The sequence below is a fragment of the Primulina huaijiensis genome, chromosome 2, assembly GCF_012295235.1.
Source record: "Primulina huaijiensis isolate GDHJ02 chromosome 2, ASM1229523v2, whole genome shotgun sequence".
NCBI lineage: Eukaryota > Viridiplantae > Streptophyta > Magnoliopsida > Lamiales > Gesneriaceae > Primulina > Primulina huaijiensis.
In genome coordinates, this window is record NC_133307.1 from 27,091,873 (window position 1) to 27,106,213 (window position 14,341).

General features: G+C 33.8%; 1 protein-coding gene across 1 annotated transcript; it reads left to right on the forward strand.

Moving 5' to 3' along the window:
• The first annotated feature begins 1,880 nt into the window (after positions 1 to 1,880).
• LOC140971157 (uncharacterized) lies at positions 1,881 to 10,774 on the forward strand. Its single transcript, XM_073433259.1, has 18 exons — positions 1,881 to 2,096; positions 2,835 to 2,904; positions 3,326 to 3,994; positions 4,086 to 4,271; positions 4,711 to 4,824; positions 5,388 to 5,446; positions 6,841 to 6,907; positions 6,984 to 7,035; positions 7,122 to 7,214; positions 7,318 to 7,401; positions 7,478 to 7,893; positions 8,126 to 8,187; positions 8,383 to 8,452; positions 8,627 to 8,707; positions 8,798 to 8,899; positions 9,544 to 9,668; positions 9,758 to 9,845; positions 10,322 to 10,774. Exons 1-18 carry the CDS (start codon positions 2,050 to 2,052, stop codon positions 10,418 to 10,420), a joined length of 2,484 nt encoding a protein of 827 aa, XP_073289360.1. The 5' UTR covers positions 1,881 to 2,049; the 3' UTR covers positions 10,421 to 10,774.
• The last annotated feature ends 3,567 nt before the right edge of the window (positions 10,775 to 14,341 follow it).

The window sequence follows — 14,341 nt, forward strand, 5'->3', positions numbered from 1 at the left end:
TTAAAATTATTGAAGAATATATTATTATTGTTGTTGTTGTTGTTCGTTCAAAAAACTGCAAATATGGGGCGGAAAAAAATCTATACAGTACACCCTACCAATAATTGAGTACAACCGGGGTAGATCTCGTTTTTAAAGCCATACAAACTTTTGTGAGAAAATTTCGTAAGTCAATTATGTGAGACGGATTTTTATTTGGTTTATTTATAAAAAATATTATTTTTTATGTCGAAAATATTAATTATTGCGAAAAATAAATTCAAATGAATTTCAAATATATTAGTATCAAGGTAAGTTATTATATAATATAATTATGTTGAATTTCAAATAGACTCAAGACAATTGTTATATGAATCACATCGCTCTAATTTTTTCCAAATCAAATCGATCAATGCAAGTGCAAATATGTTAAGATTAGAACTTGAACCTAACTTAACCCCAAAAGCTAGCTAAAAGAGAGATAATTCTCAAAGTCCATATATACAACTCTCAATAAATTTATCTAACCGATGTGGAATAACTAACACATCTCTCTCACGCTCAAAAATTAACATCCGGAGGCTGAAGCTTGAAATTTACAAATAATCAAATTATAAAAAAAAACAGGTGGCCTGACTATACAGACAGAACAAATCCCAATCTTAACAAAAATACAATATGTCTGTGGCTGATAAATTATATCACATCATATTATCAAACGCGTAAAGAAACAGGGACCTCGAGTAATTTTTTAGAAATAGGGACTTCGAGTAATAATGCGGTACATGCATCCATACCTCGTGGCAATTAATTATTAGGTACCTTTTTTCTACTGAGTCATAAAGTGTAATTATACAAAAAAATACTTTTATCATAAAAAATGTAAAATATAAAGTTAATAATTTCTCTCTTATAAACTTTTTATTTTTATTTTTACTTAAAAACACTTCTCACAGATAATTTTATCATTTTAAATATACTGTGTAACACCAATTGTACACCGAACTAATAAAATANGAAAAAATATTACTTTTTATGCTAAGAATATTACTTTTTATTGTGACTATCAATAGGATTTATCCGTATCACAGATGAAAATTCGTGAGACTGTCTCACAAGAGACCTATTCTAAATAAATATATTAACAAAAACGATACTTAAAATAATATAGTTTTTTACATGATAATCAACACGTATAATTATATCTTTTGCACCACATATTTCTATTGCTTCCTCTTAACGATCAGATATTCATATTTTATCGCTATAACAAGAAATGTTCCAACATTTGTAGTAAAAGACTTTAACCCAATTAACTTTACAACGTAACCAGAAAGTAAATTTATTAAAAGTCATAGATTATAATAATTAGTATCGCATAAAAAAATTTATTATATAAAAAATAATTGATTCAAACAATTGTATAGATTGTTTTTATATGATTTGGTTTTTTATAATTATTTTTAAATGAAAGATATCATGATTATTTGAATTTTGGTGTTGAATGAAAAGACAGATGATGACATCGAATAAATTTTAGCATAAAAATCTCAAGTTTAATAATATATTTTATCCGTCTTTTATATAAAAATTTGTTTGATTTTTTCACATAGAATAATAAATCATTATACTTTTTTACTTAACCTAATTTTAAAATGAATCCAAATCATGATTAACTAACTTAATATCAGTTTGGTTAAAATCGTCAGTACCAATGATTAAATTTAAGACAAACAAATTTTAATGTTGGCCCATCTGTCCAAGCAATATGGTCCATCTCATTTATTACATGATTAATCCACCGACACGATCACATGCCACTCGCTCATCGCTCGGCAACTCTTGCATTTACCCTACCGGGGCAAGCCCGAAACCCCGCTAAGCAACATGCACGTGACCCCCGGTTCTCGGTCAACTATCATGCACGTGACCAAATCTATGCATAGGGAGAGAAAATTCTGCTCAAATCAGCTGCGGAGATTATGGAAAATTCAGCTATCTGTTGAGCTACGATCGAGGAGAGGCCATTCGATTCTCCGATAAACGCTGTAAGAGTCTCCGCCGCCGCAGATGACGCTCAAACGCTCCCAAGTTTTCCTCAACTACGAGCCTAAACGGTAATAACTGTACACACTGTGACACCTGCGCATATACTCGAATACGTGTCGTCCGTTTGTATGCGATCGAGATTTCGCTAGTGTGTGTGTGTGTGTGTGTTTGGCTGTTATTGTTTCTCACGACGGCTGATTGTGCGATTTCTGAGCTTAACACGTGTAGATATGTTAGATGTTTTGTCGAATTCAGTGAGCGAGAGTATGGATTTTGACGCTAGGATCCGAAATTCAAGGAATTTTTTGTTTTCTGAGAGATGTTTTTATGATTAATGAGGTAGCGAGTTAACTCATTATGCCATATCTACTAACGAATCGGGATACATTGTTGATTGGAGGAATCCCGCTTTAAATCGATTCACACCATTAGATCGCCTTCCTTTGTGGATTTTGTGATAGCTATAGTGACAGAAGTATTTTAGTATCTTAGTATTGAGGTGTATGCTGAATGTTTGACACAAAAAAAAAATGATTGGAATCTGATTTAACCGAAAAGAACATAGATATGGGAGGTGTAATTGGGTATCTTATGAAGTATGTTGTTGTCCTTGTTGAGTAAGCGTACATTGCAAGATGATTCCAGGTAATCTCAGTAAGCAAGATCTTGTTTAGCAAATAATAGCTTTTCGTTCAAATTTGTTGTCTGTTTATAGAAGTTTCATCAATGAAGATACAGTATAACTGCATTTCAGTGACTGAATAGATTTGTGATTCTTTGTGATGCATAATCTGAAATGTTTACAGGGATACATATGGCTTTACTGTGAGACCTCAACATCTTCATAGATATCGAGAGTACACTGATATTTACCAGGTAATTGCTACTTGTACACCATCTTCAATTATACATTTACATACTTTATAAAATAATAGGGTCTCTTGCTTGTCCTTTTTCCTTTTATTTGATCTCTTCTCTGATGACTGTCTTATTTATGATGGTCGGACCACTTTGTTGAAGCCAATTTCATGATATTCACAATTTTCGCAAATCTCAATTCTCGCAGCCAAATTTAGTATGAATCTGAAAATTTATAGTTACCAAACTTTTGTTGCCTATCTCTCAATGTTTCAATGATGTGATTCTCTTCTTTCTACGTCAGAAAAGAACTAAATTTTGGCTTTTGTGAAAAACAGAAGAGGGTTGGGCGGGCATATATACTTTTTCTGGCAATAAGAAAGACGAATTGTAAGTAAGTGTATGCCTACCTGGTTTAGATTGACTCAAAAAATTTCAGGAAGAAGAAGAAGAGAGACTCCAAAAGTGGAGGGATTTTCTCAAGCAGCTACCACAAACTACTGGTGCACAAGATCCTGACCAAGATAGTAATAAGCTAGTGGTTTCGGTGGTTACAAAGCTACCATATGAACCTGCTCATACCCAGTCATTGGATGAAGAAAGGAAAGATTTAACTGAAGAAAGGTTTGGGGGTTATGAAGCACAGCAAACTAAGCCTGGTGAAGGGTTGAGTGGTGAAGGGGATGATTCAAGTGAAAAGAGGTCTATTTCTTGCACTCAGGAGGAAAGTGTTGGCACCAATGAAGCTCCAACTACCCGACACCCAAAATCTCGTGATGTGCAGACATGGTCTAACATTAACCAGTCTCTGAGTTCTATCGAACAAATGACTAACATACGTATAAAAAAGAGAAAAACCATCAAGGATAAAAATATAAAATCCCATGATAAGCTTCCATCAATTGCTGAGCCTCGGTTCTCAAGAGAAGATTCTGAAGATAATGAAGATGATGTATTCTATGACAATGAGATAGTTGAAGATAGTCCAAATGCTTCTGAAGTAAACAGTATAGCTATTGATAAAATATCCTCAGAACCTGTCTTCCCTTGGAAAGAAGAGCTAGAGTTTCTTGTTCGTGGAGGAGTGCCAAAGGATCTTCGAGGAGAGGTGTGGTCCTGGATTTTACCTATGAAGGAAATTGTTTCAATTCCATGTCCAGCATTGAAGTTTCTTCTATATTTTCTTTTTAATATGGCAGGTGTGGCAAGCCTTTGTTGGTGTCAGAACACGTCGAGTGGAAAGATATTATCAGGATTTGCTGGCTAATGATATTGAAGCTAATGATGACCAAGAGCACAACAAGTGTTTGTCTGGCGACGATAATACGCAACAAAATGGGAAGAGATTTGATTCGCCAGATAAATGGAAAAAGCAGATTGAGAAGGTCATTAGATGCATGGCTTCAATCTTTTTTATTTGTAGGTGCTACTTCTTTTAGGGTTCATCTTGGATGGTTGTCTAAAATGTTGTGTTAAATAATTGTCATTCAGTTGTGATTTTTATCTTGCACAATTAAATGCATGTATCAAGAATGGCACTGAGCTTCTTGATATTCCATTCAATACACAATCTTCATATTGCTGTCACATTGTTGATAAAACCTTTCACTATGAATGACCATCTGCCTGATCGATAGTTGTACTTTTTTACTTGTTGTATGACTCTTCTTTTGTCATCTCCTGGTTTTTGCCATTGATTTCCTTCCTCTCATTATGTTCACATTTACTCAAACGCCCCTTCATGTCATCTTATATCCAAGGATATTCGGTTTTGAAATTTATCCAGACTTCTCAATAAACTAAATTATCATCGCCTTGTTGCAGGATCTGCCCAGAACATTTCCAGGGCATCCTGCATTAAATGAAAAAGGAAGAAATTCACTTAGGCGAGTTCTTTCGGCATATGCGCGGCATAACCCCTCTGTTGGATATTGCCAGGTAAAGAATTTCTTTGTTTTCCTTTTCATTTTTTGGTATTTCATCCCTCCGGTTTAGTCTTGGATGTTGCAGTTTAATATGAAGCTTGAAGCATTGAGGATAAACTACAAACCAGGATCCTTTTTTATTCAATCTGAAAATTTTTCCATTGGAATCAAGAATATCCAGCAGTTAGACTAATGGCTTAGAAAGCTAAATTTGCATCAATTATGCACCAATTGTTTAAGAATGCATTGACTATTCATGGATAGTGACAAAGGAAGTTGCAAACTATAGGGAGACTATAGTTTATTAATTTGGTAATGAAAAGTTTCACATTGCTGGAAGCTGGGAAATATAAGGAAATTGTCCAGACAATATTATTTTTTGAAACTTAAATGGAAAGAAAGGATAATTTAGCTATATAAGCAAATGCAATTTTGCAGCTGCGTAGGACACTGGACTCTTACTTCAACATGCATTTGATGACATCAGTTCATGCCATCTCATGCTCTCTTGTCGAACTATATCGATACATAAATTCCTAACATTTTACCTTTATTTTTTTATCAATCTGCATGCAGGCAATGAATTTCTTTGCTGGTTTGTTACTTCTAATGATGCCCGAGGAAAATGCCTTTTGGTAAGTTTCAAGCCTCACCTATCAACCCCTTGTCTGAACCCATATTGCGCTTGATAATTTTGGGAGGATTATCAGTAGAAGGGAAACATCAATTATTGTCAAGTTTTGTGTGTAATTTATTGGCGTTCTTACTTCTGAATTGTCCTTTATTTCAACCATGAATTCAATTTTGGTATTTGTTGTGTCGGAAGTCATTTATTTTAGGAAACATAAAATATGGAATATAACTTGAATCACTTTTCTTCGAGTCCCTGACTCGTATAGCTATACTTTTACAATATAAATTCAACTTCTAGCCATTGACTCATTGTCATGCAAAAAGGATTGTTAATTCTGTTCTTTTATATTAATGTAATTCAGATCCACATATTCGGGTGATATGATGCACTCTGTTTTGCTCTTTTCCCTTGGACAGCACGCCATTGTTCGCCTGGAAACTCAAAACCAAAGCCAACTTTCTTGCAAAATTATTTCGACAGATCTTTTGTCATATAGTTTATGAAATAATGTCTTTTCTATGGCTATAAAAACCAGCGTATTTAGTATAATTTGTTTTATTTATTTCTTTTTCTTTTACAATAATCCATCCAGCAATTCTTTCTAGAAGTTGGCAGATGATATGTCCTAGATTTTTAAATGGAAATTGTGGTCAATAAAGTTTTTATTAATTCCATGTTCCTACGAGAATTCTCACAAATCTGCCTGCCCTTTAGACTACATGGCCACAGGGGCTGGAGCTTTATTGCTTTGTGATTTTGTACGCATTTTGTTGTGTCACATTATCCTTAGGGACGCTGACAGTTAGTTGTCACCATGTTTGGCTCAAACATTCAGTGCATCAGATTTTGCTGACATATTTCATGATTATCTCTGTCTTTTACTTGTTGACTCGTGTTCTCTACCTTTTTTTGTCTCTACTTGATTACATTAGACAACGATATACTGTTAGTCGTCAGCTATATTAAATTTCAAATTCATATCCGTGACGCTAAACTTTGTCATATTCTATTTGGAAAAATAAGAGCAGCTGCATTGCTGTTTAAATGAATATCTCTGCAGAGGTGTGGGTAGCTTGAATACTTTCTTGTGTTGATTATTGAGTATAAATGTGATATCAGTTGTCGTATTTTGGTTGCTCTATATTTTGTTATCCAAATGCTATATTGACTAGATTCAGAAATTTGTTTCCTATGTAATTATTAAAATGCTGTTTAAATGATAAAGTGACTGAAAGCAAAACCAAACCATGTCTTCCACGTAAAACTAAACGTATTGCCTTTGAATCCCTACACCAATATATAAATGCAAACATTCTTTTTGCAAACATGATTATTTATGAAGCAAACAGTAACAAATTAGCTAACTTATAAACTAGCTTGTTCCAAACCTTTCAGGACTTTGGTTGGTCTAATAGATGACTATTTTGAAGATTATTTCTCACAAGAAATGATTGAATCACAGGTCGGTATTTCAATCCTACGTTGGAAATATTTTATGCTTATCCGAACCTGGCATTTCTAATGATTTGTCATTTTAGGTTGACCAGCTTGTTTTTGAGGACTTGATGCGTGAAAAGTTTCCCAAACTAGGTCTGTCTGATGCTATAATTTTCTCTGCTTTGTCGCTCTAATTGTTCTGAATTTATAAAGTACTCCATTGTTGTCGTACTTTGCAGTCAATCATCTTGATTACTTGGGAGTGCAGGTTGCTTGGATATCAGGGCCCTGGTTCCTTTCAATTTTCGTAAATATGCTTCCCTGGGAAAGTGGTTCGGTCTTATGCAAATGATTACATTATTCAATTAAGTTGTACTTTGCATGCCTCATTGGTATTTTTGAATAATTAACAATTACCCATTTTCTTGAATATAGTTCTTCGAGTGTGGGATGTACTTCTATTTGAAGGAAACCGGGTCATGCTATTTCGGACAGCACTTGCTTTGATGGACTTATATGGTAATAACCCCAGCCTTCCATCAACCAAAGCTTCCATTTGGAGAACATGTTAAATTATTTGTACCGTGTTTTGCAGGTCCTGCTGTTGTTACAACCAAGGATGCAGGTGATGCTATCACGTTATTGCAAACTCTTACTGGTTCTACATTTGATAGCAGCCAACTTGTCTTGACTGCTTGCATGGGTTTCTTAACCGTAACTGAAGATAGACTGCAAGAACTTAGAGAGAAGCATCGACCAGCTATAGTTTCAGCTGTTGAGGAAAGGACTAAAGGCGGTCGAATTTTTAAAGATCCTAAAGGTCTCGCGACAAAGTTATATAGTTTCAAGCACAATCCTGAATTGATTGTGAAAGAAAGCAAGAGGCCCAGTGCCAATACAGTGGTAGGTGAAATGTCAGATCTAGAATCCCATGCTAGAAACCTGGATGCTTTTCTAAAGGGCATAACCGTTGATTCTGAAATAGATTCTCTTCCGGATCATCAAGAACAGGTAGCTTACCATCCATTTGACTGTCCAATTAGAATCATATTTAGTTGTTAAATAATACTTTTTTTTCAACATCTTATCCCTTTTTTAATTTAAGGTCATCCATGTGCAAATTTGAAAGTCTTGGTATCTTGTGGAAATCAAACAATTCCACAATTGAATGATTATATTAGCAATTACTAGACTTGATCAGGTCGCCCTTCTAGAGATTCAATTATTAACAGATTCTTTTCAGGTGGTCTGGTTAAAGGCTGAGCTGTGTAGATTGCTGGAGGAGAAGAGAACTGCTATGCTCAGGTTATTGACAGAAAAAATATACATCCAAGACCTTCAAACAGAAATCCTCCAATTGAAATTTTAATTTCCATCAGACTTGATTTTGATTTCATGATGAATCTGAACAGTTTGGTTGATATGAACTCCTTCAAAATTGCCTCTTCGAATAATACATAGATCTTTATTTATCAATATAATGATGGTCATCTTTTTTAGGGCGGAAGAATTGGAAGCTGCTCTTATGGAGATGGTCAAACAAGATAACAGAAGGGAACTGAGCGCAAGGGTATTTTAGAACTTTTTGTTTTTTGCCTAGTAGCAATTTTAGCCATTTTTCTGATTCACCAGTACACATCACCTTGGTTAATTGAGAATCATCTACTATTTTTTTTCCTATTTCTGGTTTGATATTTTGCCGCAGTTTCAAACATCACCTGAATGTTGAATATATACCCTGAAGGTTGAACAATTGGAGCAAGAGGTTGCTGAACTACGGCGAGCTCTGGCTGATAAGAAAGAAGAGGAGCAAGCGATGCTTCAGGTTTTTTTCCCACTTTTTAGTCTCAATATATAGCTGGGTAGAATTGTTTGATCTCTTTTTCAATTTATATTTCCGAGCAATTTGTTTTAGGTTTTAATGAAAGTTGAGCAAGAACAGAAGGTGACTGAAGATGCTCGGCTATTTGCGGAACAAGATTCAGCTGCTCAGAAATATGCAGTGCATGTCCTTCAGGTTCTATTCCTTATAGTTCATGAAAGTACTTGAATTTCAAATCATCTTATTTTAACAGGTTAGAACTGTCATGGGTCAGTAACCCTGTTTGACTCTACTTACTGCCCAGTTTTCCGAACTCCCACGATGCGGACAAAGTTCTCTTGCAAAACATCAGGCTTGTGCCATTCTCTTTTTCCATAAATCTTGTACCATGTGGCATGTAGAGCCACAGTAAAAAAGTTGCAAATGCAGGAAACATAATCATGCGTATAGGTTTCCTAAATGAAGTGCGACAAAGAAGTTGTTTCAAAGTATTTTCTAGTGTAAGATAACCTAAGCCTGGCGATTTATCAGTGAAACTAAAATTAAATGAAATATGCTTCATGGATTTTGTGTTCCATTTAATTAACTTTTGTCTACGTATTTCTGATTAGCGGGATGTGGCTACACTGGTATGGTGGGTACTGGGGCTTGCTGTGGACCTGTCAACTGATCTAATATTTCAAATATGTATTAAGCTTGATCTCTTTTAACCATAAGTTAGTATCTGCTGCCGGCACAAGGCTACACATAGAATAATACATTGTGGTTAAATGGTTCGGGGTTGATATTTGGAAATGTTGAATGTTGAATGTTGAATGTTTTTTATTTTGTTTATGCAGGAAAAGTATGAGACAACCATGAATACCCTTGCTGAGATGGAGAGGAGGGCTGTTATGGCAGAATCGATGCTGGAAGCTACGTTGCAGTACGAATCAGGGCAAAGTAAAGCCTCGTCTTCCCCAAGGTGAGTAAGCTACATAATTCGGCAACATTCTTCCATGAAGTTTGACCTTTTTGGAAAGATTTATTTATTCCATGGTGAAATTATTGTAGGCTTAGTCGTACAGAATCTCCACATGATGTATCCACAAGGAAGACAGGTTTGCTCCCCTTTGGCCTTGGTTGGCGAGATCGGAATAAGGTAATAACTAGTTCTCGAATGACATGTAACTCTTCCATTTACACTTTTTTTCCTAAAGACATGACAATGGGACAAATATAGTCATAATGTTGAATACTCGATCAAATTTGAACCGCAGAGGCCCATGAGCATACCATAAATCCACAAGAAATTCACAAGTCAATTTAATCAGAATTGGTTAGCAACAGGAATTTTAATGGGAAAGCAGTTGAATTTTAAGGAGAAAGAAGTTGAACTTAGCATCTATGTCTGACTTGCTCAACTTTAAAAAAATGGTGGGGAAAAAACTAAAACATTTCTAAAAATTCAAAAAAATGCGAGGGTTGTTTTTTGTCTTGTGGTTCATGTATTATAACTAAACCTTGCAACATCAATGGCATCATGTGTTCACATCTCGGGTTTATCTCCTTGTTTATGCTGAATTGTTCGGATGTACTCGATGCTTAAAGAGAAAATGAATGAGACTACTTTGACAGGGGAAACCCAGTAATGCTGTTGCACCTACTGAAAACAAAACAAGAGATGAGGGTACTGATTCGAGCAATGCAGACGACCACGCTAATGTACACCAATAATCGCGAAAAATAAGAAATTTTCTGGACAAAAGAGTATGGCCTCGGCTGCCAAAGTGCCGCGGTGCTTGTGCTGCTCCATGTTCCTTTCCACTTGTATGTTGCAAAAAGAGGCGGCATGTTCTCCGATTCAACCTCAATTGTTATTTTGAATTATAATTGTTGATGTGCATAATTTACTTTGTAAACAGAAGATGATTACTTATATGAATTGTTAATGATATGATCTTTTTTACCTTGAAACGACCTTAAGTATTATTAATGCTCAAACGTGAGTAATGGATGTTATCTCTATTGAAACACTGAAGTATGATCATCATCTATAAAATTTTCCAGTTGATCTATTATTTATCCGTAGTAATGCGAAATTTTGCTTTGGGTAATTTTTAAATTAGTTGTAAGATGTTTGTTACATTTAGGTCACAAACTTAAGATATCGATTTGTGACTTTTGTACCATTTATAACCAATGGCACTATGCATACAGGTTTACTATAAAATCTGAAACAAGATGGGTTTCGGGTGCGTTATCGAGTATGAGTTTGTGTTCGAAGATTTTTTCAAATTCTCGTAGCACATCATTCCCGAACTTGTCTCGATGATGATGACGATAATAACAATTTATTTTATATTTTAAATGCAAGATTTTTGCATATCAACAGCTATTATTTTATATTTTAAAATTTCTCATATTTTATTGATAAAATAGAAAATAACCAAAAAAATCTTACTTTTAACATTAAAGTTTAATATTATACATATTTCATCCAAACTTCTTATGAGTATTACAACAGCGGTCATTACTCATTAATTTTTACCAAATACACGTGTGTGCAAAATTTATATTTTATTAAAAAAATGGGATATGATACAAAATAAGACTGTTTTATTATTTTCACTTCCTCTGATGATTAATTGTATACTTTTTGTTACAAAAATATTCTTTTGAACTCTTCAATTTTATGTAAACAGATTTAGATATCAAAATTAATATATATCTGTTTTTACTGTTAAGAATTTTTATATGCAAATATTTTAACTATAAAATTGATAATAATATTTTTCTAAAATAAAAAGTTTGTTAGTATTCATGTTTCTTTTATACAAGATTTTTTTATTATTTAAAAAAATAATCCTTTTAGAATTACAGTGGAAAAAGTAATAAGATATTTAATAAAATATTGGAAAATTCACTTGATAGTTTTAATATTTGTTTTGTGTATTTTCTATGTTTAAAATTATTTTATTTAACCCTAATTTTTTAGTAATTAAAGTTTTTAGTTAATTTATTTTAAGAATTTAAACTATTAATGGATTTACTACAATCAATTAAAGTGTATTATTGTCAATTTATTACATAAAATCAAATTTGGCCAACTCAATGAGTATTTGAAGTACTATAACAAAAACTTGTGAGACAGTTTCACGAGTCAATTTTGTAACACAGATATTTTATTTGGATCACCAATGAAAAAATATTAATTTTTAAGCCAAAAATATTAATTTTATTGTGAATATGGAAAGGGTTGACAAGTCTAATGAATAAAGAGCTGTGAGACTGTCTCACAATAGATCTATTATACATTATATTATATTTATGGTGTTGTTTTTGCGTTTATAAAAATAAGTTTCGGCGGCAACTTGTATTTTGATTATTTTTTTAAGCTTCCAAACATGCATTCATTAAACAAAGAGCCAAATGTTGTATATTATATATGTTACTTTGTTCAAATCTCCATTCCATTTGTTTGTTTTGTCAGACTACGGCTGCGAGGGCTGCTGCGCCCTCGCAACCTGCTTTAGAGGCTCCGTGATACTATGTCGGGCTGTGGCCATAATCTACTCGTGCACATGCTGAGGCTACTGTTGACACTCCCAAAGTAGAGGGGTTGATGCACGGAAACACATAGGTCTTTAGAGGCGCAGGTGAGGTTTCTAAATGGAGAACGACGACTACTATCACTATTTATTGTACTCCTTGGTTTCATCATTTTTTTGAGTGTTCATCTAGTGGAATCGCCAAATCGGAATAAAAGTGTCTCTAGCAGTATAATTAATGTGCTGGTAGAGTGGTTAGTTTAATTTCGTGTTTTAACTGATGATTTGAGAATTGGTGATTGGTTTAGATTTATGTAGGTTCTAATCCGGTGTAAATCAGAGCAGAATGGATTCCTTGTGCGTCAAAACGTGATTTGCTTTATATCCATCTCCAACTTTAGTGATGGTCGGTGAGAAGTGCATGTATCGCCAATTAGCGACGGTTTTAAAAATATCTGTCAATATTTCTACTGCAACCAAAGAATATTTCGTCGCTAAATAAACAGTAACAACGGAGTAAGGACAGCGTGCTAATTGTTGTTTCTTTTTTGTTGCGTGAATGATAATTCCGTGTAACTTTATGTCCAGAAAAGATAATAGCTCGCATAGTAGGAATTTTGTAATAATCGGGTCTCGTAGCCAACACATTGTCCCAAACTTTTTATTTTAGTGCCAGATCATCGGCTCGTGTGTATTTTTTGTATCGACTTATATTTAAACCTACCGTCCTCAAGACCCTTAAAAGCCAAAAATATATCAATAAAAACGCATCGGTTAAAATGCAAACGAATATGTACAACAGTTTCCTCACAATCTTCATTAAAAATCATCAACACCTATCCCACAGTCATTTTCTGCTGTTTAATCACACAAACTCAAACATCTAAAGTACATTCTATAAATGAACAAGAACTGGGCACGTGGAACGATCAGAGATAAGCCATTCATCTAAATATAGAAACCCATACACAAAAAAGATGATCATCATCAAACCAACTCAGCACAAGGGCTTAACTTCTGGGTTGCATTTTCAAGAATGGTTGCAGCACGGGAATTCCCAAAAACTGATAAGGATGAATAGCACAGATAGAGACCTTATCATATTCGGGTCCGTTCTCTTTCCGATCTGCTGCTGCTGGGTTTCTTTTCGCCGNGCAAAAACTTGTGTGAGACAGTCTCATGGGTCGTATTTTGTGAGACTGACTCTTATTTGAGTCATCTATGAAAAAATATTACTTTTTATGCTAAGAATATTACTTTTTATTGTGACTATCAATAGGATTTATCCGTATCACAGATGAAAATTCGTGAGACTGTCTCACAAGAGACCTATTCTAAATAAATATATTAACAAAAACGATACTTAAAATAATATAGTTTTTTACATGATAATCAACACGTATAATTATATCTTTTGCACCACATATTTCTATTGCTTCCTCTTAACGATCAGATATTCATATTTTATCGCTATAACAAGAAATGTTCCAACATTTGTAGTAAAAGACTTTAACCCAATTAACTTTACAACGTAACCAGAAAGTAAATTTATTAAAAGTCATAGATTATAATAATTAGTATCGCATAAAAAAATTTATTATATAAAAAATAATTGATTCAAACAATTGTATAGATTGTTTTTATATGATTTGGTTTTTTATAATTATTTTTAAATGAAAGATATCATGATTATTTGAATTTTGGTGTTGAATGAAAAGACAGATGATGACATCGAATAAATTTTAGCATAAAAATCTCAAGTTTAATAATATATTTTATCCGTCTTTTATATAAAAATTTGTTTGATTTTTTCACATAGAATAATAAATCATTATACTTTTTTACTTAACCTAATTTTAAAATGAATCCAAATCATGATTAACTAACTTAATATCAGTTTGGTTAAAATCGTCAGTACCAATGATTAAATTTAAGACAAACAAATTTTAATGTTGGCCCATCTGTCCAAGCAATATGGTCCATCTCATTTATTACATGATTAATCCACCGACACGATCACATGCCACTCGCTCATCGCTCGGCAACTCTTGCATTTACCCTACCGGGGCAAGCCCGAAACCCCGCTAAGCAACATGCACGTGACCCC